The following is a 25633-nucleotide window of genomic DNA, read 5'->3' as shown; positions in this document are numbered from 1 at the left end:
TTCTACAGATTTCAAAAACAAAATTTATTCACAAAATATATTAAGAAGTTTGACAAAAAACAGGGCTACCAAAAGCCCCACAATCTTATACATCTCAAACAACATAACCACAGTCAACAACCAGAAAGTCTCAGGAATTCAACTCCTGCTTTTTAAGTTAAAAAAGAGGTCTTTGTCAATCATACTATTTCATTTTATGAGTTAAATGGTCGAAAACAATGGCCTAAATCTCGGCTGATCATGCCATTTTGGTATTTTATAAAGTAATGTTCTTTACAGAGATTTACTGACACTGAAATGTCTCAAAGTGTATTTATTTAGGAAGGTTAATTCACAATAGTCTTACCAAGGCAAACTATTTTAAACCAAATTAAGTCACTGCTACAAAATTGTAAACTCTAAAATGCAACACAAGTATTATTACAGAATATGGAACTTTGGGGATACAAAATGAGCTTAAAATAATTAAATATAGAAAACTTTCAACTTTTTACTAGAAATGGAGGGGAGAGGAACAGAGTTGGCGCTGGAGACTGTGGTGCCCCCATGTGCAACAGCAAACCACCATCCAGTCAGGTCGCTGGACACACCGTGTGGCCTTTCACCCGGAGGGATGCTGGCCCAGAGGTTTGCATCTGGGTCCTTTTTTCATCAGTCAAATCCCACTTTGTTCAATGAGAATCAGAGGATCCCAGAACGTAGTCTAAATTCTCTGAGTGTTGCTTTGGAAGGTTTCAAGTCCAAAGTCTTCAGATCAAATTTTGTTAAGTTTTGTAACAATCAGGACTCTTACCATTTGATCAAATGAACTACAGATGCACAGACCCCTCTTATCTGGACTCCAGTCCAAATTCGAAATGGGCTGGGAAGACAATGTAACATTCTGCAGAAGGCTGACCGAACCCGCAACTCCCATCTCTACACCCTCGGAATCTTTCTTTGACCGCTGAATTGGGTATTCGCTGAAAACAAGATCCAAGTGGTAAGAGGAGATAAGTCCTAGCATTCACCATTTTATTCTTATACATATACTCCAATAACTATTTTTATTTCTTACTTGACTACAGGAACTGATAAATACTTAAGGCACCTCTCTAATATTGAGTTGTATGGAAATAAGGAGACAATATTTCAACCTCAATCCCAACCCCCCCCAGTCTCATAAAGAAGCATTCGATCTACTAAAAACGTTCAAACATCATTTCTGTTCAGCATGAGTAGGTATCTTTTCTTTTACTATGAAAGTTCTAGGTTGATCTAGCATTCTTTAATAAATTGACTTGGTGCTCTAGACATCACTGCCTCAAAAAAGAAAACAGCGATTCCTAGAACATTTGATTTTCTATCAGCTGAAAATATAAATTTATAAATAAGAAGGGCTGAAGGTCAACAGCTCATAACTATGACTTGGTCTAGATTTGAGAGAGGGAAAAATGGAACACCCCTCCCCTATGGAGGGATACAGGGGTATTCCTTCTCAGAAGGTTTTTTAAAGCCTGTTAGGTATCAACTATGATACTACCTTTATTTCAAAAGTGCTAATAAAGACCAAGACTTAAAAAGGCATGAAGCAACTCAGAAGCAGAACAGAAACAGAAGTAGTGATAAGCAGATAACATTCTATTCTTTCTTCCTCACAGACCCTACACCTTCTTTTGATCTTTTTTAAAGGGAATAAAACATTCAGATGGATAAACAGGTTACAGAACATTTTTCATGTCTCTTGGAAGAGGCTGCAGTTATTTAGTATTTAAAAGATAACATGGGGCTTCCCTGGTGGCGCAGTGGTTAAGGGTCCACCTGCCGATGCAGGGGACACGGGTTCGTGTCCTGGTCCGGGAAGATCCCACATACCGTGGAGCAACTAAACCCATGCGCCACAACTACTGAGCCTGTGCTCTAGAGCCCATGAGCCACAACTACTGAAGCCCACACGCCTAGAGCCCACGCTCCGCAACAAGAGAAGCCACCGCAATGAGAAGCCCGCGCACCGCAACAAAGAGTAGCCCCCGCTCGCCACAACTAGAGGAAGCCTGCGTGCAGCAATGAAGACCCAATGCAGCCAAAAATAAATAAATAAAATAAATAAATTTATTTAAAAAAAAAAAGAAAACAGTTTAAGAGATCTCTGGGATAACATTAAGTGTACAAACATTCTAAAGGCAGCAAGAGAAAAACAAAAAGTCATATACAAGGGACTCCCCATAAGGCTATCAGCTCATTTTTCTGCAGAAACTTTGCAGGTCAGAAGGGAGTGGCATGATATAGTCAAAGTTCTGCAAGGGAAAAATCTGCAACCTAGGATACTCTACCCAGCAAGATTATCATTTAGAATAGGAGAGATAAAGAACTTCTCAGACAAGCAAAAACTTAAGAGAGTTCATCAATACTAAATCTACCTTAGAAGAAATGTTAAAGGGTCTTTTCTAAGTGGAAAAGAAGAAAGAATCTATAGGAAAGAGAAAATCCCACTGGAAAAGGCAAATATATAGTAAGGGCTGATGCTCAAACGCAATGACAAGGCTTTTCCTGGAGACCAATCAGGGTTCTCATGCTCTGTGTCTGTTCTATCATAGTGATGTTACCTGAGCTTGGGCAAGTCAATTATCAGGAACCAAAACTAAGAATTTCAACCCTTTTCCTTTCTTCTAGAGGTACTGCTCTAATGGCTGAATTATAATATTTCACAAAAGCCTTTGGTCAAAGTTTTCCTATTTTTTAAAAAACTACCAAAAACCATGATTTCAAATCTATGAAAAGAATTGTTCATGAGCTACTCTAATATATGGAAGATGTCACTAAAAAACATATTTGGTGTGTCAAAAGAATGTTAATATTTACAAAGTATAAAATAAGTATATTAGTTAAAAAAAGGCTTAGAGAGTAATGCTTATGTAATACCATGAAATTTAAAATCATATCAAAATGAACCAAGTCAAAGGAGGAAAAACAGACAAAAAGTTCAATCGAATCCTACTTTACACCCACAAGTAACTTAAAAAGGAGCACTGTGCACTGGTAGGGACTTACTACTTCCAGAGGTGCAGGCTGCCGGTGCCTCCCGCTGTCAGGAAGAGCTCTCTGTTCTGTGGTAGGTGTCGGACCTGCCACACAGTAGATTTATGAGCCTGAACAGAATGAGAGGCACACAAGTGGTTTATAAGTTTATATGATAAAGAAAGACTATCCTACACAGAGAACAGATTTGTGGTTGCCAAGGGAGAAGAGGGGTCGGGGAGGGAAGGATTGGGAGTTTGGGATTAGCAGATGCAAACTATTATATACAGGATGGATAAACAACAGGGTCCTACTGTATAGCGCAGGGAACTATATTCAATATCCTGTGATAAACCATAATGGAAAAGAATGTGAAAAAGAATGTATATATATGTTAACTGAATCACCCTGCTGTACAGCAGAAATTAACACAACACTGTAAACCAACTACACTTCAATAAAATAGAGGAAGAAAAAAAAAAGACTGTCGTAGAAGAGAAACCTGTAAAAAAAAAAAGATTTTTACCTCTCTCACTTCAACAACAATTTCAACAGCTTCTGTCACTGCAATTATAGTTACTATTATAAAAGTTAACTATTTTCTGGCACTTCTCTTTATAATGGCTACAGAGAGTTACAGGGGCCCATCAGGAATTAGGAAAAGAACCATCATTCCTCCTTATTGTTTTACAAAACAAAGTTCTGCTGGATTAAAAAAAAAAGATTATCAGATTAAAAGTCTTAACATTTAACCTTATAGTATCATACAAATTACACAAATAGATTTTATATTTAAATATCTCTAGCTCACTCTAAGGAGGAAAAAAGCCTCAAAATACAAAGAAATACTTCTTCCTAAAGGGAAAAAAAGGATAGACTGAACTTCTTTTTAATAGACTTTATTTTTTTAGAGCAGTTTTATGTTCACAGCAAAACTGAGTGGAAAGTACTGAGAGTTCCCATAAACAGAATGAATTCTGATGTAAAGCTCTCAGAGCCTTATCTTCAATTTACACTATTTGACTTGTCTAGTCTTCAAAGTAAGTACCAGGGGGACTTACAGACGGTGTTTATGGTTATAAGCCCAGGCCTTTATCAGTCATATTAAACAAAAAGATAGAAATGGCAACTGGATGAAGGTTAACAGCTTGTAAATCAATCCTAATAATGCTACATTCACTGTGGAGAATTTAACAAGACAGGGAGGGGGGGAGAGAGAGAGAGAGAGAGAGAGAGGGAGGGAGGGAGGGAGGGAGGGAGGAAAGACTTCTGCTTTATAGAAGCAATGAGACCAGCCAACTTGCGCTAAGCCACACATAAGACACTTTGCATTTTAGTTGATGATCAGTCTTGACATTTGATTTTAATAGTCTTTGAAGAGAATTACCATTAGCAGAGAAAAACACATATCTCAAAATGCACACTTTAAGTGTGTGAGAGTCCTCAAGTGATTAGGTTCAAGCTATTAAACCTTAATTTGTTTTGTAGCTTAAACTTCTCTTTTTCTCCTGGAAGTTGATAAAAAGCAAAAAGAGGGGAAATGACTTGTTAAAATACACCAGTCATTTATTTGACAGATTTAGCAATTACTGGATTAACTAAATGTAACAGAAAAATTTTGGAGACACACTATAATTTCCAGTTAATGAGAAATGTGTTGCACTTGTATTTGGAACAATTTAGTAAGTGCTTTATGTTGTGGATAGATACTTCTGAAATGACAAAGGCAAAACAATATTATAGTGTATAGTTAGTTACCTTAAGAATATAGTTCATCAGGCAGTAACAGTAATTTATATGCAATAATAATTATTTTAATAATGAAATAAGACAAAATAGGAAGGTTTGGGAAGTACTACTGATTCCATGACATAGGGAAAGGGAGCAAGGGAGTGAATTTTTATTTCCTGAGCAACTTACATATTTTAATCTTATGGAAACTACAAATCTATAACTGATTTTTCTTTATTTTTATATTCAAGAAAGCTCAGAGTGACATTTCCAACCCATCTCTTGCAAATGACAGGATGTTTCAGCATGAATTTTATGCAATCCCCTTACTCCAGACATCAACTTCAGTTTTTTAAACCAGTGTTTTCCATTTGTGCAGCTTTCTTCATCAATTTTTCTAACGTTGTAATACCAAATGTTTCCCTCTAAGCTACCTAAAATACAATTTGGAACAAGGCAAAGTATGCATATATGTATGCATGAATAAATAAATTTATATTTACATTGCTACTATGTACCAATCACAGTGATTAGCACTTTAAATAATCTCATTTAATATATCAAACTGGAATATAAAATATTAGCTATTAATACAAATATATATTTTAGGAAACACCAGGCTAGGTTTTGTTGACCAAATTCCTAAACCAGCTAGTTTTCTTGTGATTGCTCCTAAACTACAAAATAAGAGTCATTACCAACTGAGGCCTTTATTATAATCAAGAAGTCTAGCAGAGAGTGGCACAACATTGTAAATCAACTATACTTCAAAAAAAAAAAAAAAAAAGCCTAAAATTGACAAAGTTTAGAAAGGTACTCTTTGCACAGAAAAACTTGTCAAGATCCTACAAGAATATATTAAAAATAGCTCCCTTCATATAAAAACCTGGAAGGAACTTGGTGACTCATTCTATTTATCAGTCTAAAACAAGCTATAGCGAATATTCCTCTTCATAGAAAGACATTTCCCTCATATTTACCTTTTCTGAAACAGAAGCAAAACCTTTGGTTGGATGCTGTGTTCTCATGTCAAAAACATGAAACTTTCCTTCCAGAGACGTAGCTACTAACTTATTCATACTTATGTCTTTTCTATCAAACTCCAAGCTACATACCTGAAAATAGAGAATATTTAGTAGTGATCATTCATTTAATAATGATTATTATTCAAGAGGTTCTTTCAAACTAAGTAAAACAACTTTAACATTATCAGCTCATGTGAAAGCATTTTAAATAATCACTTTATCTTTGAATCCATATATCAAATACTTGTAACTATATAAATTTCTTCTTGGTTAGTAAGATCCACAAAATCATCTAGGGTACCCTGTTCTCGTGGGTACATTTGGAAAGCCATAATTTAGCTTTTTACTGTTATTATGTAATTATTTTATAAAGTTAAGTCAAGGCTGACTAGAGAAAACAGGAGGGAACCACATTCTTCACTAAAGATGTACAACCTGGGAACCAAAAACCTGAAAGTACTTGGGAGGCTATTACAAGTTCAAGCTTCCTGATATTAGCAGAAGAAGGCCTCTTACTAGGTCATTTTAATGCCACACTGATGGCCCACAGGAGTCCACAGATGGGCCACAGGCGTAGTGACTCACCTGGACATCACACCACATCTGGGTGTGTGTTCACTTTCTGAAGAGAGCATCCTTGATTTTTATCAGACCCTCCAAGGTTAAGCCCCAAAAGGTTAAAACCATGCATGCACAGAGGGGTTTTACTGAAATGAGCTATCAGAGGAGCTTTCCTTTTGTAGTAGTTCAGGGTGGGTAAAAACACATTCAGAGAATCTGGAAAGAATCCAAATGTATGTTACCCCATTTTTTATATTTGCCTCCCACCGTAAAGACATATTTCTGAGATCAAACAGCTTGATATCTCCGTTGTCATAGCCAGCACACACTACACGTTCCTCTTGATTGTAAGCATTGCCTGGAAATCAAAACACAACATTTCAGACCTTCATAAATGCTCATATGAAGACTGCTAAAAAAAAAAACTTACGAAACTACACAGATACTTGTACCAAATCAGGTGAAGAAATCACATTAGGTAGAATCTCATTTTATTAACCCTGACAGGACATCAAGATCACTAACTTGGTATCTAATATTGTTTACAAGAAAAAGCTCATTCATTGAGATTGTATACTCAAGGGATATATGAAAGTCTTTATTGGATTTCAAATTCTCTCTATTCTCTATTTGCAAAGACTAACAGTTCAAATGGTAGTAGGATTTGGTAGAATACATACAGCTAGGCTTCCATTGCTTTCTTTGGCAGTAACTATATTTGAATGCCAAAAGAAACTACTTTAAACGTATTTGTATCTTGCAAAATGTTGTTCTGGTGTTATCTCGTCTTTGCAAGGAAACCTCAGATAAGCTGTGGTGCACTGTGATGTATTTTTAGTTGTATGGATGATTGCACCCAAAGTAAATCTATAATCTGCAGTGAAACACATCCTGCTCGGATCCAGGGATTTTTTTTCTTTTCCAGAGTACCTCTTGCTGAGGCAAATGTATTAGGTGAGAGGGAAGCCCCTGTTAACTGTGCCAGGCTCTGTGGGCATCTTAACCCAATGCCTTTGTTCTCTGCTGCTTGCAACTCCCTTTTTCTTATAAACTCCAGCCCTGCATTTCCACTGTAGGCTCCACCGAGACGACACGCCAGCATCTGAAACTCATGATGTCTAAAACTGACCTCACCATCTTCCTTTACAAACCATCATATCCTCCGTGGCACTTCTTCAATTAATAACATCATTCACCCTACCTTCAGCCTCAAACTTCAGTCACCTTGGACATAATCCTTTCCCTCGTTCCTCATCTCAAAAAACCTGCCAAATTTTATGTCTTTTGCCACAATATCATCTTCTGAATCGACCTGCTCTGCCCCCTTCTTATTGCATCTAACCTACGTGTTTCCTGGAATATTGCAAAGAGCTTCCCTCTGTCACTCACCTCTCTCTCCTACATGACACCAGTTCAGTTTTCCCAAAGCTCTGATCATACCTCATTCTTGCAAAAGCCTCCAAAGGTTTACCACTACCTCCAGACCATCGAAACACCTCTGGCCATGGCCCAGTGCCATGTTTAAGGCTATTCCTACCACCATTCCTTCTCTGTACTTTCCTCCCAATGCTTGCAATCCCCTCCCAATTTCAGTGGTTCAAATGCTACATATCCCTGGTCTGAGGTTAGTATGTTCTTCCTCTCCAGTTATCACTCCCTTGGGATTCCTTCTGCATTTATCCATACTTCTGTGACCTTTTATCACTCCTACCTCGTACTATAATTAATGTAGATAGCATGCCCTCTTTATTAAAATTACAAGCTTCTTGAGGCAAGAATATGAGTCTGTTTCACCTTTGTATGACCACAGCTATGCACGTACTTGGCATTTACAAAAACAAACAAACAAACAAACAAAAGATGGTCAAATCAATGGATAAATGTTCTTTCTTTAAATTTAATGTCCTATATTTAAAATGGCACTTATGGGCTTCCCTGGTGGCGCAGTGGTTGAGAGTCAGCCTGCCGATGCGGGGGACACGGGTTTGTGCCCCGGTCCGGGAAGATGCCACATGCCGCAGAGCAGCTGGGCCCGTGAGCCATGGCCACTGAGCCTGCGTGTCTGGAGCCTGTGCTCCGCAACGGGAGAGGCCACAACAGTGAGAGGCCCGCGTACCACAAAAAAAAAAAAAAAAAAAAAAAGGCACTTATGTCCCTTAGATCAATGATAAAAAGGCTTTAATGGACCCAAAGTTAATTACTTTTTAATTATTACATAAATTTTTATATGATGATTCTAAACACTAACTCTGAAATTTCTGCACAAGTGTGCATGTCTTCAGTTTATATTATTGCTTGTAATATATATACACACATAGTAATTATAATATACACACACAATGAAATCTCCTCTCAATTTCAGTGGTAATTTATTTTTAAGATCGGAAATCTAAAACTTTCCTCTGATTAAATAACAATTCAATTTAAAAATAACATAAAAAGCTAAACAGTTCACATATATCATTTAATCTCACTTTTATGTCTGTTATCTACACTGGATTATATAAGAAAAAGGGGAAAGAAAATAAAGGTTTAAAGTGAAATATGGCCCATATCCTTTCTTCCTTTTTTTTTTTTTAAAAAAAAATCTTTGGCTGCACTGTGTGGCATGTGGGATCTTAGTTCCTGGACCAGGGGATCAAACCTGTGCCCCCTGCACTGGGAGGGCAGAGTCTTAACCACCAGACCACCAGGGAAGTCCATATCCTTTAGTAGCAAAAATGATTGTAATTTTGGTGCTCAGTAAGAGATACAAGGGCAAACATCAATGAGTCCTACAAGATCAATATTCATTTTAAGTATACTACTAGAGGAACATGGTTAACAACTTTATAAGAAATAATTCTGTAATGGCATAACTATTTCCTAGAAAATAAACATACTCCGTATATACTAAAATGTAGGATTTGTTAGGTTACCATTCGCATCTGAGGCTCTACTTAGTTTCACTAATGGCATTTGGTTCTAAACTAGGTCAATATTACCAAGTTAAACAGAAGTACATAATAATAGCAAATATTTCTGAGCACTTAATATCTAAGCACAATTCTAAGCATTTTACCTGTATTAACTGAGTCCTCATAACAACACTATTATTTATTACTTCCATTTTATAAATGAAGCAAGCAAAAAACAGAGATGCTTGATAACCTGCCCCAGGTCACGCAACCAATCATAGCACAGTGAGGATTCAAACCTAGGCCCCAGAGGCTGCCATTAAACACCATGTCTATTTGCCTCAATAAACTGTCAGATAATCCACAAAACAGACTATAAAGAGACTATTAGGACTTTCGTGAAGCACTGGCCTTTTTACAACCTGATACTTCAAATGCAAGGGTACTTCAGTAATTTACCAAATGCCACCGTCCAACAGTCTCTCTTGTTTTCTCCTTGTACAGGTTCCATATTAGCAACAGGATCATCTTTTTGCCTTGGGTCCCACACCTTCACGGTTCCTGACAATAAAAAAAGTGAGTTGGCAAAATTCAATAGTGAATGATGACATTTCTCTCTGCATTCTCTTCATATGGCTTCCTATGGACATGGAGATATTATAGATGTTATAATGTCTGAAAAATATTCACATCTTTCTGACTTCCAATTGGGCAAGTTGCACTTAATATCAGAGATATAACCCACATGTTACTGCCTGATTTGATTTCCAATTAATAGATACACACAAAAGCCAACAACTGTTCCTAAGTCATCATCAACAAGATATGATTGACAAGGCAAACACAAATGTTATGTAATTCAAATCATGCCTTACTTTCTTGGTTTAAGACTAAAACAAATGTAGTATTTATTTAGAATAAAGTCAGTGTCATTTTAATGTTTTTTCCTTACTACTCATATAACCATTGCCGTTTTTCTTATGCAGATGAATAAAGTAATTTTTACATCTATGATTTCTTATCTGGAGTTTTAGAATACCATTTCATATACAATTAAGTTTAATTTCCCCATGGCAATAAAGAAGAGAGAAGGAGTTAATAAAAGTAACAAATAATTCTTCTCAATTTAATTTCAACTCCCACGTTTTAATGCAAATTATAGGATAACTAACTAGCTAGTGTCACTAACTTTGAGAAACACAAAGATGTAATAAAATGGCTAAAAGGCCTAAGTGAGAACAGGAAAAGGGTAAAAAAATTATTAAAAAAGGGTAATAAATCCAGGAAAAGGGAAGATATTCCACTAGACTTATCATCAGGGATAAAATAAAGTTGGTCATTAAAAAGGCTGCTTCAAGGAGAAATACATTTCCTACAAATGTGACAAGAGTTACATCATTCTACAGGGTTCATACAAATTGATAACGTTTATATTAAGTCTGTTAACAGTTAAATGAGAAAAGAACACAAATAAACAATTCACAAAGCAAAATTAACTAATAAACAAATATAGAAAGAAGTTAACAGAAGTCGGAATGGAATACCATTTTCTCTCTAAAATTAGGGGGGAAAAAAGGAAATCAATGCTGGTAGGGTAGACTGGAAATCTACCTCATCTACTGTAGCTGAAAAGGTAAACAGGTACTTTGGAAAGTTTGACAATTTTTTTAAAATCATAAAGTATGATTATTCCAAAAGAGCTATATACATGATACTCATTTCTTCATTATTTTAAAGTCACTCTCCCAAAACAATAAAGAAAAACTTAAAGCAAATTGAATGCTCATTAACAGGGGCATGGCTAAGGACACTGTGACACATCCATAGGATGGAATATTATGAAGTCATTAAAATGATAATTATGAAAACCACATGGAAACAGCAATATTTACATAAGGACAAAACATTAAATAAATAAAAAGGTTAAGATACAAAATCGTATTAACACTGATAATACACATAAAATTGTATCTATGACTGGAAAGGAAAACAAATCTAATAGTTATGCTGGTGTAGCAGACTGTTATTTTTCCTTCTATATTCCACACTGTTTCTATGATTGGAAAAAAAAATACCTGATTTCTAAAACACAGCTGCTCTTGAGAAACTATTAGAAAATCAAATTCCACTTTTCTTTGAAAACAATTTCCTCATGGTCTTGAGCAGCCACTAAAAAACTAGCTGAACCAACTAAGGTACCAAATCACTTACATAACCCTTGTGAAGCAACAAAAATTCTGACTCTGTTACATTCAGAACAGCTCAGGACACCAAAAGACCTGTCCCTTGTTCGTCACTGCAGGGGGGAAAAGCAGAGTTGGCGCTCTTGGAGCTTTCTACAATGCTCAGCGGAAAGACCACAGAACTGCAGTGTTCAACCAGCTGGCAATATGACCATTTTCACAAGTACTAATTCTGCTTTTCAAAAAAAGAAAAAAGCTGCCACCCACAGTATATCATCAGCTGCCTCAAAAACCTGTAGAGACATTTTAAATCCTCAAGGTTCAGAGGAAACTATGGTTGTTAATAGTTGAACTAGCTCAAAACTAAAATAGTAAGTGCTATGCCTCTAACTTGAAATACCCCCAAAGTCTGAAACAGTTGAGGGATATGCAATCAAACCTGCCTATCAAAAAAGCAGAATGTTAGATTTAGGGGATCAAGGACTGAGGAAGATTTCCACATAGAATAATATACTGTTGCACAGAGACTTACCTAAAAATAAAAAAATTAAAATACACAGAATATTCTGACTTACCGTCTCGGCTGCCAGTCACAATTTCAGGGGCCCCTTCTCCGATTCCGAGTCCACCTACACCATCTATAGTATTTATAATTTCTTTATGGCCCTGTACAGAATATACTGGGATCTCTGGAGCTTCCAAATTCCTAAACAACAGAACACAGCTTCTTACTTACACATGCCCCGAATGTTTAGTATACTACTCAAATTTAAGAATGCATGCCATATTGAGATTTTTGTTTAAAAATAAGGGTTTTGCACTCAAGGTAATTTACACACTTACTTCCAAATTTTCCTCTCCACTTTAGCTTCTTTCAAGGCCTCAATGAGAGTTGTCATCATTCAACTTGGAATTCTAAATCCTGAGCCCACTTTACTCAGTGGTCCTCAAAGATGATCGATCGATCTAGGACCTCTGCACATGAATTACCACGTATGCTTGTCAATAAATGCAGATTAACGGGCTCCTCCCCAGACATAATGAATAAGTATCTCTGGGATGGGGCCCCAAATCTGCTGACTTTCTGGTACACTGAGGTCTGATAATCACTGCTTTAAATATAGAGTAAATGCAAAGTGATATAGAATATTTCCAAAGTAGTCTTGGTAGCTTGATCTTGGGATCTTTTGAGAGATTAAAATATGAGCAGTGTTTACTTTGTATACCTTTCTTCCTTAATAATGTATTATTTTCTCACTGAGTTCCACACTGATTTTCAACTAGTTATGTTTTTCAGTTTATCATCATGCTGGTCACAATAAATATTACAGTCAAGACTGGATGAAGTTTGTCTAATTCTAGGTTAATTAAGTGAAGGGAATGCAGGAAAGCACCCACTCCTATGTGTGTCTGAAGACTACACTACAGGGCTGGGTGAGTGGCTGAAGTAGGTTATGCTAATACACCCTTCTCTTGCCTCCCAGCCCTTCCCCCCTCTTCTGCTTTTCTACTGGAGCCTCCTTCCACATTTCTTTTTAACAAGTCAGTTTTTAACAACTTATGTTTCTTCTTTTTTAATGAACGTAGCTCTTCATGACACGTAATCCCAATTTATTACTGGGCCCAGATTTATCAGTAAAATCTTGCAAATCAAAATTTGAGAAGTTCAACCTAGTTTAGAGATGATGTTTATCTTTGTGGCGTAATTGTGGAAGCATCAAGAGACTAAACAGGACTGAGGTTCTATTTAAAGAACTGTTTTACTGTTTCCACAGACTTTGAAACATCACTTCTTTTAACATGAAATTATGACTTACCAATGAAAATAAAGCAGTAATACGTGCACTATACTAGGAAGCTCTATTAGGGAGATAGTCAACCATTATATTTGTTGCATATTCTTGTGTTGTAATATATTTATTTTAAAAAATAACACTCAGACTGGTCTCTCTCCCAAGTTCTTTGAAAGTTTATGACACAGCAGGTAAAAACTAATGCATTCTAATAAATGCTAACTTAATTATTAAGTAGTTAAAGCAAGGAGAATTAAAATAGCTTCATTCTATGTTATATTATGACTCTAAGACAGATAAATATATCAATGTAATTTAATTACAAATAGCAAATTCTAAGTTAGAATCAAGAAAGGTCACAATAAAAAACATAATGTAGGGAAGACAGTTCCTCTAGAATATTACTGTATACTTTACATGATTAAGAGATATTGTTGAAAAGTAATTACAGAGGAATTTCAATTCATTCAACTCTAATTTAAATATGAGGAAATAACTCTAGGTAAAACACGAAAATTAAAAGCACTTGGGGGATTTCCCTGGTGGCGCAGTGGTTGAGAATCCACCTGCCAATGCAGGGGACATGGGTTCGAGCCCTGGTCTGGGAAGATCCCACATGCCACAGAGCAACTAAGCCCAAGTGCCGCAACTACTGAGCCTGCGCACCTTAGAGCCAGTGCTCCGCAACAAAAGAAGCCACTGCAATGAGAAGCCAACTTAATGAGAAGCCCGTGCACCGCAACGAAGAGCAGCCCCCGCCTGCCACAGCTAGAGAAAGCCTGCATGCAGCAACAAAGACCCAATGCAGCCAAAAATAAATACATTTATTTAAAAAAACATTATAAAAGCATTTGGCACAATTGTGATTTTGCTCATTCGAAACAGGTTTATCTTGATTTACTCAACACATGTGTTCCTAAAAACTTGTGTTCAGCTAAAGCATTAAAAGAAAAAGAAAAACATTTAATGAACTGAGAGTTCTATGTTAAAAAATTAAAACATACAAAAATACAGTGTTTCATTCTGTAATGCCAAGTATCTTTTAAAAATGTAAATGATATCTAATTTTTTAGTGTTATACACGAGCATTTTTATATGTTGTATCCTTCATGGTGGAGGGGAAGAGCCCTTTATTTACAAATATGGGTATTAAATGCTAGCACCAAACAGCATGTGTGGAAATAAATATTAAAAACATTATTTGAAATAGCTAAAGAAAAATATGTTAGTATTTTAAAATGGATATTGAACATGAAATCTAAAAATATATATGAGGTAACTGTCATATTCTTATAAATTTAAAATTTAACAAAAGACATTTCAAAGTTAGAATTCTTTCAGAGGAAGAGTAACACGACTATCAAAAAAATTGCTTATCTCATGTCTTAACACTGATGAAATAATCTTACCATATATGAAGGTTTCCGGCAAAATCTCCAGTAGCTAAGTACCTCTGCTGTAAAGATGTGGCACCAAATGTTCCACATTTAATGGGTTTGGCCTTTTCAATCTTGTTAGGAGGGAAAGAGAGAGGATACATTATTTATGTAAGCAGCTATCCATAATCCACGATATTTATGGCTCTATTATGGGAATCAAATAAGGCACACAATAAAAAAGGCAATTAAAACGTTTTCTGATTAAAAAAATGATCATGCTTTTCCTTTAGTCATTTTTGTATAGTTTAAAAGTACAGGCAGACCTCAGAGAAATTGCAAGTTCGGTTCCAGAACACCACAATGAAGCAAATGTTGCAATAAAGCAAGTCACATGACTTTTTTAGTTTCTCAGTGCATGTAAAAGTTATGTTTATACTATACTGTAGCCGGGCAACAGCATTATGTCTAAAAAGACAATGTACATACCTTAATTAAAAAATACTTTATTGATAAAAAATGCTAACCACTTTCTTTGCTCATCCATAAGAAGCAACTCCTTATCCATTAATGTTCTCTCATAAGATTGCAGCAATTCAGTCACATCTTCAGGCTCCATTTCTAATTCTAGTTCTCTTGCTGTTTCCACCACAACTGCAATTACTTCCTCCACTGAAGCCCTGAACCCCCCAAGGTCATCCATGAGAGTTGGAATCAACTTCTTTCAAACTCCTGTTCATGTTGATATTCTGACCTCCTTCCATGAATCACTAACGTTCTTAATGGCATTTAGAATGGTGAATCCTTTCCAGAAGGTTTTCAATTTACTTTGTCCAGATCCATCAGAGGAATCATTAGCTATGGCAGCTATAGCCTTACGAAATGTATTTCTTAAATAATAAGACTTGAAAGTTGGAATTACTCCTTAATTCATGGGCTGCAAAATGGATGTTGTACTAGCAGGCATGAAAATAATGTTAACCTCATGGGTACATCTGTATCAGAGCTCTTGGGTGACCAGGTGAATTGTCAATGAGCAGTAGTATTTTGAAAGGCATTTTTGCCCTGAGCAGTAGGTCTCAACAGTGGGCATAAAATACTCAGTAAAATATGTTGTAAGCAGATGTGCTGTTATCCAGGCTTTATTGTCCCATTTATACAGCACAGCCAGAATAGATTTAGCATAATTCTTAAAGGCACTAGGATTTTCAGAATGGTCAATGAGCACTGGCTTAAAATTAGAGTCACCAGCTGTATTAGCCCCTAACAAGAAAGTCAGCTTGTCCTCTGAAGCCAGGCACTGACTTCTCCTTTCTAGCTATGAAAGTCCTACATGGCATCTTTTTCCAATAGAATGCTGCTTCATCTACACTGAAAATCTGTTGTTTAGTGTACCCTCCTTCATGAATTATCTCAGCTAGATCTTCTAGATAACTTGCTGTAGCTTCTACATCAGCACTAGCTGCTGCATCTTGTACTTTTATGTTATGGAGACATTCGTGTGTTCACTGGAGAACTTTTAATTTCCTCCGAGGACTTTTCCTTTGCGTTCACAACTTGGCTGTTTGGTGAAAGAGGCCCAGCTTTTGGCCTATTTCGGCTTTCAACATGCCTTCCTCCCTGAGCTTAAACATTCTTAGTTTTTGATTTAAAGTGAGAGACCTATGACTCTTCCTTTCACCTGAACACTTAGAGGCCACTGAGGGGCTAATTTCAATATTGTTGTGTCTCAGGGAATAAGGAGCCCAAGGAGAGGGAGAGGGACAGGGAAAGGCCAGTCAGTGGAGCAGTCGGAACACATACAACATTTACCAATTAAGTTGGCAGTCTTGTCGGGGTGTGATTCGTGGCGCCCCAAAACAGTTACAACAGTAACATCAAAGATCACTGATCACAGATCACCATAACAAATATATTGTGAGAATTACCAAAATGTGACACAGAGACACAAAGTGAGCAAGTGCTATTGGAAAAATGGCGTCGATAGACTTGGTCAACACAGGGTTACCAAAACCCCTCAATTTGTAAAAAATGCAGTATCTGCGAATGCAATAAAGAGAAGTGCGATAAAAGGAGGTATGCCTGTGTGTCCAAAGAATGAGTTTTGCCTTTCCTCTCACCTCACTAATGAGACATTCAAATGCTGGCGCCTCTAACATCTTCACTGGTTTGCAAATACGCAGATTTCAGCATTTAATGTGGTATTCTTCTTTAAGATCCTCAAAGAATAAGGACAAAATGAAGGTATTATTCTTTCCAAGTGACTAAAGAAACAAAAATGCTTATGTGTCTCTTATAGTTTTCCCTGCAAAACCCTATAAACAGAATGGTTATGTCCTCTGAGACCCCTTCAGTACAGAGATTTGTATACCTGTGTGCACCAAAGGCACTGTTATCAGCATGGATTAGCCAATCTTTTGAGGTTTCTTTAATTTGAAAGGCTGTTGGGAATTCCCTGGCAGTCCAGGGGTTAGGACTCTGCGCTTTCAGTGCCGAGGGCCCGGGTCCAAACCCTGGAGGAGGAAGTAAGATTCTGCAAGCCACACAGTGCGACCAAAAAATAAAAACGAAAACAACAACAAAACTATTGCTCCAAGTATTATATATAACAGGTGACCCTTGAACAGCACAGGAGTTAATCCACATATAACTTATAGTCAGCCCTCTGTATCAGAGGTTCCTCTGCAACCGTGGATTCAACCAACCTTGAACTGTGTAGTACTGTAGTATTTACTCCTAAAACATACCTGAGTATAAGTGACCCGTGCAGTTCAAACCCATCTGTACAAGGATCAGCTGTAATCACATCAGTAAAACCACCACAGGCAAACTCCACCTGCCCAAGTCACTGATGTCTCTCTTGGGGTCTACCTGTCCGGCTGCCTTGGCCCCCCAGAAACTCTAGGCAATATGGAATTGAGGGCTGCCCCACACCACACTCTAGATGTATAATAGCACCTTCCACTTACTGTCAGCCTCAACAGGGTAAAACGATTTCTCTTATTTAGTCTCTTACAATCTTTTTTTTTTAATTTTTAATTATTTTAATTTTTTTATTCCTAACGTTCACAAAAGTAATACATGTTCCCTATAAAAATTCAAACAAAACTGTGGAATCTAGAAAAATGGTACAGATGAACTGGTTTGCAAGGCAGAAATAGAGACACAGATGTAGAGAACAAACATATGGACACCAAGGGGGATAAGCGGGCAGGGGCGGAAATGGGAGATTGGGATTGACATATATACACTACTATGTATAAAATAGATAACTGATAAGAACCTGGTGTATTAAATAAATAAATAAATAAAATTTAAAAAAAAAATCAAACAAAACCAAAGACTGAAGGATGAAAAGAAGTTTCCCTTCGACATGCCTCAGAAGTAATCCCCATTCTTCTAGACCCTTTTCCTACACATTGACAACCACATATAGATTTGTTTTAATATACAGAGGCTCATAATATATTGTTCGTTGACTTGATGTTTTTTCACTTAGCAGTATATCCGGCTGAACTTTTTTCCCCTCCACAGAGTTCCCCAGTTTCTAGGGCACCTCCTCTTGTAACCCTTCAGTTGCTGAGCCAATCTTCCCCACCCAACTAGGGCTGGCCCGATTCACATACTTTGTGAAAATAACTTCCCTGCCACTTTCAATGTTTGGTTGGGCATTTCCACATAGGATATACATAGCAATTTTCAAAGAAGAAAATAAAATTCACTTAACACAAACTATAACTGAACTTTTCTTTCACGATTCAAAAGACATCAACATATGCTCCAGGGCTTTGGAAACTCCCAGCTTGCTGAGCTTTCTCACTGTTTGGGATCTGGATAAATTAGCAGTTACTATGTAGCCTGGTCTAAAATAAAGCATTCATAGCCTCCTTGGAATTGTCCGGTAAACTTTGATTAAATTGTGTTTAATCAGTCGCCTATAATAACACGGTTGTAAAAGACCATATTGATGAGAAGCACAGAACCACAGAATGTTATTTTTCTCCTTTTTAATATAGGTGGTCCAAGAGAGCATCAGTTATTCACTACACCAGAAAACTGATATTCATTTATTTCAGCTATTTTTCCAATTTTATGAAAAACCTATCTCACAATGGGGCAGCATGGAGATCAAAATTTTGTCAATTTAATAAAGCAGACAGTTTCCAACTCCAAATCACTTATGTTTTCCTCACCATCCCCTCCCCCAAATAAAATTACCTGAAATAACATATTAATAGTGATATAGTGGACTTCCCTAGTAGCGCAGTGGTTAAGAATCCGCCTGCCAATGCAGGGGACACAGGTTTGATCCCTAGTCCGGGAAGATCCCACATGCCGCAGAGCAACTAAGCCTGTGCGCCACAACTACTGAGCCTGCACTCTACAGCCCGTGAGCCACAACTACTGAGCCCACGTGCCACAACTACTGAAGCCCATGTGCCTAGAGCCCGTGCTCCGCCACAAGAGAAGCCACCGCAGTGAGAAGCCCATGCACCACGACAAAGAGTAGCCCCCGCTCGCCGCAACTAGAGAAAGCCGGCACGTAACAACGAAGAGCCAACACAGCCAAAAACAAATTAATTTTTTTTAAAAAAGGAAAGCTTTGCTTAAAAAAAAAAAGTAGTGATATAGCTAATCATCCTTAATTAACTAATTAATCACTGTAGCTAATCACCTGATCACACTATTAGAACACACTTTTTTTTGGCTAAACTAATTCAGACTTCCAACTGAGGCCAACTGATAAAATAGCTACCCACCTCTTCCTCCCATGTGTCTCCCCCAGCTCCAAGTCACTGATAATGGCTCCCATGATCTAAGGCAGAGGGTGAAGACAGGCCTCTCAGGCAAGAAACAGGTGGGCCCTGATGGACAGGAATATGCTTCCAGGGATTCGGGTATTAAGAGCTGCAGGAGGGCTTGCACCATACACTGATATAACTCTCTGGGAAACTTCTTCCCCAAGTAGCCCTGGGAAGACTGGTCACCCATTTTCTTCTCTTCTACCAGCTAGAGCATTCTGCTTCCTGTAATTCCACTGCTATCCCTGGGAGCCTCTGATGGGATCTCTATTCTTCTTAGGCCATGGAAGAGATAAAAGCTGACCCCTGCTTTTCAGTCCCTACAGTAAGCACACAGTTCTAAGAGTTTACTGCTGCTAATAAAAAATTGGGAAGCAAAAGCTTTCCTCTCTGTTACGGCTTTACCTAACTTTTGCCTTTAGGCCCTTTGGAATAGAGAAACCATGCAACTGGAACCACTGATCTTCCAGTACCAACATAAATTTTCTTTCTTTCTCTCTCTCTCACACACACACAGCTAATGGATATGTTTTACTCAAATTTAAGTTTTCTTTAGTAATTTTTTTAGCTTGTCTATTAGGAAATACTAGCTAATAAACACCAATAAGAAAACCTGGAAATGAGGATTAAAAATTTTATGTATGGGGCTTCCCTGGTGGCGCAGTGGTTGAGAGTCCGCCTGCCGATGCAGGGGACACGGGTTCGTGCCCCGGTCCGGGAAGATCCCACATGCCACAGAGCGGCTGGGCCCGTGAGCCATGGCCACTGAGCCTGCACATCCAGAGCCTGTGCTCCGCAACGGGAGAGGCCACAAAAGTGAGAGGCCCGTGTACCGCAAAAAAAAAAATAATAATAATTTTATGTATGGTTACTTCTTGTGATCTAAAGGTAAGAGTATGTATAATATAGTCAGATTTTTCTACTGGGAAAACCCTTCCTTGTGCAGAGGTGGAACTGATTATCGCAATATTTCATGGTGTTCTAAAAACAGCACCACAGTGTCCAGATGTTCTGACACCTGAACACATCTGAGAATTCCTACCTTAGGAGAAACCAAACTGGGAACCATTCCATTACATGATGGGCCCTATACTAGTTTCACATTTGTCATCGCAGATTCTAAAAGTGGGTTTTATTGCAAATACAATGAATGAAATGAAACAACATGTATCTACTTTTAGAGGCACAGACTCACAAGAGTAGCACCAAGGCCTGTGGTATATAAAATGTACAAAGCCCTTTGAAGTCTGGCCTTGCCTGTCTCTTTGACCTCATTTCCTGCTTCTCCCCTTCCACACTCCAGCCACACCTGCGGCTTTTTGTTCTTCAGATTCACTGAAGTCATTTCTACCTCAGGGAATTTGCATTTACTGTTCCCACTGCCCGGACTGCTCTTCTCTCAGGTCATCATGTCCTCTCCCAACTCAGATTTCAGTTTAAATGTCACCACCTCTAAGAGGCCTTCCCTACCCTTCCAAATCTGAAGTGAAACCCCCAAATCACTATCACTTGCCCTCTTTAATCTTCATTTCACTTATCAACAAAATTCTTTTATTCATTCAATTATCTATCTCCTCCCTTTCTAGAAGGAGTACCAGGGGAACGGGGCCGTGCCCAACTTGTTCAACATGTAGATGGTGTTCAACATTTGTTAAATGAAAGTATAAATGAACATGGATTAATCCCTCAGTCCTAGTGCTGGGGAGAGAAACCACTGCCAGAGGTCATGTTCCTCTTTCTCCCACCATGTTTTCACCTGACTGTACAGTTTCCGGTGTCGTTTATAAGCAATAATGAAAATGGCATCCATACATGGAACACTAATGTATCAGACACTATTCTGGATGCTCTTCTGTACTACACCATCCTTTCTCTTTCTAACACATGCAACTGCAAACTAAGTGTTTGAGACACCCCTTTCCAGAGGAGGAACAGGCTGGGAGGACTAAGTGACTAGGCTGTCTCCAGGCCAGTATGTTAATCAATTAAATAAACATTTTCTTACGTAGCCCCCATTCTGTCAACCTGAGTCATTGGAAGTACCAAAGAAATGTTCCAATCCTGAACTAGACTGGTGAAGTAAATGAGGCCTGAATTAAACCTACTTTCAGATTTGTGTCCTTTGGTTTTACCTTCATTCATGTCTTTATAAAACACAAATATATGGTATTCATGCTTCCCTGATGTTCTCTTTCATCCTTAAATCAAATCTCTTTTATCCTTGTATATTTATATCAAAGATTTTTAGGTACTAGTGGTCTGTTCTGCAAGAATCAAATTAAACTCAAAATACAGAAACCTACTGAAAAATAAACTCAAATGTATAAGCATCTTGTCATCTGCACTGCAGCGAGGGCTGCACTTTGCTCAGAAAGGCTGAGCTATGCTGGCAAGTGGACTTAAAAAAGCAGAGGTGTTTGCTCTTTCCTTAGACATTCAAGGAAATCATAATAGTAGCTAAATTAAGAGGACATTGGAATGAAGCTAATTTTTTTCTATAGTTCATAAAAGGGCCCCCTCCCTGTCCCTGTTAAATCTTTTACCTTTGGAAAAGGAAAGATGCAAAGAATTCAGCAAACACTTAAAACTTTTCTTGCTGGAAAACTGGTTAAAAGAAAATAAAGATCTATTTTGCGAAATCTGTCTCACAAAAAAATTGGTATATATTAACTTTTGCCATATGATACTGAAAATCACCACCAGTGATGAGCATATTTGACCTAGCTGTTGGTTCTCTTTGCTCTAATAAGTTAACCTGACTAAGGAAGCCCATGATCCATAATTCCCAGCAGAGCTATTTTTGTTCTGTCTGTGGGTGGGTCTAGTACAGCTTGTCAGTGTCTCCTCCGCCACATCCTGGCACTACTTAATTAATGTTAAAAGGTTTAGTCACCCAAATGTTAATAAGCAGGGAACTCTGCTGCACAGGGGCTAAAAAAGCAGAACTTTATTAGCCTATTACTAATTTTTAAAGTGTAAACATCCCCAACTGTGATTCCACTTTGCAGGGCCACCCCTAGTCCTTTGGGCCAATTAGAAAAAAAGGTGCCCGCTATGGGCTGAGGGAAGTCTCGCACACGCAAGGCTTGATGAGAGACAGAGATGGATTTCAGCTCTCACTTGAACCCTTGGCCAGACACCTGTGTGCACTTCAACAAACTGCTTAACTATATATGAAGGCCCTGCCTTCACTCCCTATCTATCTGCTTAGTAACAAGATAAGGAGGCACCAACAAATACCCATTTGCTTCCTTCATTTTATCTTGGACAAGGCTTGAGTTCTACAAGGATATAATCAAGTATGTTTCCTAATATTTTAACAAATAATTCATCTAGCCCAATGATAGTCAACCCTAGTACTTATTAGAATCACCTGGTGGAAGTTTAAAAAATACCGATGTCCAGGACTCACTCTAGTCTAGAGGCGAGAGTCCTGGTGCATCAGAATTTCTAGGGGTGGGACCAAGGCACGAATATTTTAAAACACACAGACACACACACACCCCACAACAGCAGCAATACACATTCGGGTGATCCTGATGCACAGTAAGAGTGGAGAATCACTGAGATTGTATTTAACCTATATTCTTTCCACTGCATCATCACAGCTAAATGCAATGTAAGCTCTCAAATTTGTTTGTGCATTTGTTTTATCCTCTCTTTAGACAGTAGGTTCTTTAGGAGGAGGGACTCACCTTTCAAATACCTTTGGTTCTTCTTTAGCACAGTACCTTGAAATGATAGGTTCTCAATGGACAGTTTATGGTAGAAAAAGAGAAGAGCCGCAGGATACAGGCAAAAATATAAAAAGTGGTTTTACTCCTAGTGTGGAGATGGGTGACATTACTTTTCTCCTTTTTCCTATCTATATTTTTGGTATATTCTATCATGAACACACATTACTTTCGTTAAAAAGCAAAGTTATTAAAAAAAAAAAACCTGCTAGAATCTTCCAGAATCTCTAGAATAGACAAAGAGCACTGTTTCTCTCTACAGAACAAGTGTATTCCTGAAATGTACCCAAGTCATACAGCCTTATAAAAAGAAGTCAGGAGTCTATAGATACTCTCTGGTTAAGCTTTGACTAGTATTTGTTCCTAATAATTCACTTTTCTTTCTGCAATTCCAGTGTTTCCTATTTGTTCCAACTCCTGACCCCAAGTGATTAATGAACCAATATTTAAATGTCCCAAGTTATATCTTTTTACAGACGTAAATTTACTCATTCTTTAAATAAGTAATTTATTGAGCGGCTGCTCGTTACATAACACATTAAAGAAAGAACTACTGTCCTTACTCTCCGGGAGCTTACAATCTAATTAGAGACACATGGGACAGAATGATATATTTCTGGCACAGATAATAAGTACTATAGGAATGCAATGTAAAGAAAAGTTACTTTGTGTTGACGGGGGACTAAGTGATGAACAACATAAGGAAAGGTAGAAAAGAACACGCCATGTTTAGGAGTAGAGTGGCTAGAGAAGACAAACTGAACAAGAAAAGCGGCATTCATAGAAATTTAAAGTGGGATGAGCCTTATGTACCTTCTAATGTAATCCTTCCTATTGCAAGTGTATTCATCCTTTACCTACCAGTTTAAGCCCTAAAAGCCCTAACTCCTCCAAGCAGATTCTCTCCGTAGCTTTTGGTCCCTGGAGTTACAGACTTCCCTGCAGTCTATTAGGATTCTAAACATCTGAGTATGACTGATCTTTTCTTTTTTTCAGGCAACCCAAATAAAGGCATTTTAAAAACTGTAAACAGGTATAAAAGTGTTATTTAATATCGTTATTCTCCAATTCTTTCACTAGTAATCTTTTACAAAACTTGTAAACCTGATCGTGCCACACCCTGCTTAAAGCCCTTCAGTGATGTCCCATTTTTCTTACAAAAAAAGGCATACATCTTTTAAATGACCTACAGCTCTTGCAATGTCTGGTCCCTGCTTACTACTCTTTTTGTTTCTTAAGGAGATAAATGTGTCTCCCATCGCTGAGCTGCTTCCTCTGGAACTATCCTCTACGCCTAATTTGGCCTAGTTAACTTCTACTCAACCCAAATCTGGTTTTTTGTTTTTGTTTTTGCTTACTCTCAAAGAACCGTGTTCCTTTAGGTTAGAATTCATCTCGGTTTGTGTTTTATGTATCATTGGTTTGATTTTTTAACTGATTCTCTCTCCCACTAGAAAATAAAGTCCATGATATCGGGGACGTTGTCATTTACATGCCTAGGAATACCAGGCAATCAGTTGATACTTGTTGAATGAATAATTGTTGTCAGATTGCCTCCTCCAATTACATAGCAGGCAGTCCAGTGCCTGCTTTGGCTCTGCTTGTCTGAAAAAGCATTTTAGTAACTTGTACCTATTAAGAGACTCTCCACAAACAACTGCGCACTGCCCAGAAGGGCCTCGAATTTAAACAGGAAGGCGTTACGTCACTTCCACGGGCTTCGCTCTAGACTGGGAGAGTGGCTCGGGGGTGGCCGGAGGAAGGGACCCGCAGCGCGCGGATGAACTAGCCCGACGAGAATTCAAGTCTCCAACCAAAGCGTTTTGCCTCCGAAGTATTCCTCAATCTCGGTCAACTTAGCTACTCCCGCGCAGCTCGAGCGGAGCTTTGGGGGGACGCTGGGCAAACGCTTTGGCCAAAAGGAATGCAGACCCCCCGACCCCCAAGATCCGCACTCTCCCCCCAGTGGCAGTCCCAGATCTTGGAACTGGGCAGTCTCGAGCCGGCACCTACCTCCCGAAGCAGTTTTAGGTCCCCCTGCTGGATTTCGTACAGCTGAATGACGCCGGTGCCGCGTGCGAAGTTGCCCATGGTCACAAATTTGGCGCTGCAGGGCACCCACTTACAGTCAAACGCCGTGTAACTGAGGCCCTTCTGGATATGGGTGATGATCTGAGGCTTCTCGAAGGCCGACATGGTCCAGCCGATTGATTTCGCCTCCGCCAACAGGCACACTGCCGACAAACCCTAACAAAACACTAACCTGGAAACCAGACTCCAAACAGTCAAGGATAGTTTGTCCCTCCCGCTTGCCGTACGCGCCCCCAGACGCCCTAGCAAGTTGGTTTTAAGTGTCTCAGATAATGCCGGATGCTCTACTGAAGGCACAGAAGATTTTTCTTCACCAACAACACAGACTTGTTTATGCTTTTACTTTTACCTTTCGTACATATACAGGTTAGAGATTACAAAACGTTTTGGCTGCGAGCGGCGGGGCAGAGGTCGACCATAAGAATCAGGCATATTTTAGGACA

At 38.3% G+C, this 25633-nt stretch overlaps 1 protein-coding gene across 2 annotated transcripts; it reads right to left on the bottom strand.

Moving 5' to 3' along the window:
* DNAAF10 (dynein axonemal assembly factor 10) lies at window positions 1–25527 on the bottom strand. Of its 2 annotated transcripts, none has more exons than XM_081253497.1 (8): window positions 25113–25527; window positions 14597–14697; window positions 11970–12100; window positions 9671–9772; window positions 6557–6672; window positions 5709–5843; window positions 3031–3128; window positions 1–962 (listed from the first exon to the last, which is right to left on the bottom strand). In XM_081253497.1, exons 1-8 carry the CDS (start codon window positions 25293–25295, stop codon window positions 755–757), a joined length of 1074 nt encoding a protein of 357 aa, XP_081109623.1. In that variant the 5' UTR covers window positions 25296–25527; the 3' UTR covers window positions 1–754. The 2 variants fall into 2 exon arrangements, with proteins under 2 accessions (XP_081109623.1, XP_081109624.1); XM_081253498.1 differs by lacking the exon at window positions 25113–25527 and adding an exon at window positions 16684–16859.
* Window positions 25528–25633: the final 106 nt, after the last annotated feature.

This window comes from Mesoplodon bidens (assembly GCF_964165515.1).
Source record: "Mesoplodon bidens genome assembly, chromosome: 14".
In the NCBI taxonomy this organism is placed as follows: domain Eukaryota; kingdom Metazoa; phylum Chordata; class Mammalia; order Artiodactyla; family Ziphiidae; genus Mesoplodon; species Mesoplodon bidens.
Note: the sequence above shows the minus strand (reverse complement) of the source record. Positions and strands in the feature narration are given on the sequence as shown.

Bases quoted from the DNA above. Each gene is read 5' to 3' on its own strand.
- DNAAF10 (XM_081253497.1), bottom strand. From the start codon at position 25,295: ATGTCGGCCTTCGAGAAGCCTCAGATCATCACCCATATCCAGAAGGGC. The intron at 14,698-25,112 runs GTAGGTGCCGGC...CCTCCTAACAAG, and splicing joins ACCTAAAACTGCTTCGGGAG to ATTGAAAAGGCCAAACCCAT. The intron at 963-3,030 runs GTAAGTCCCTAC...TCTTGTTTTCAG, and splicing joins AGCCTGCACCTCTGGAAGTA to CGAATACCCAATTCAGCGGT.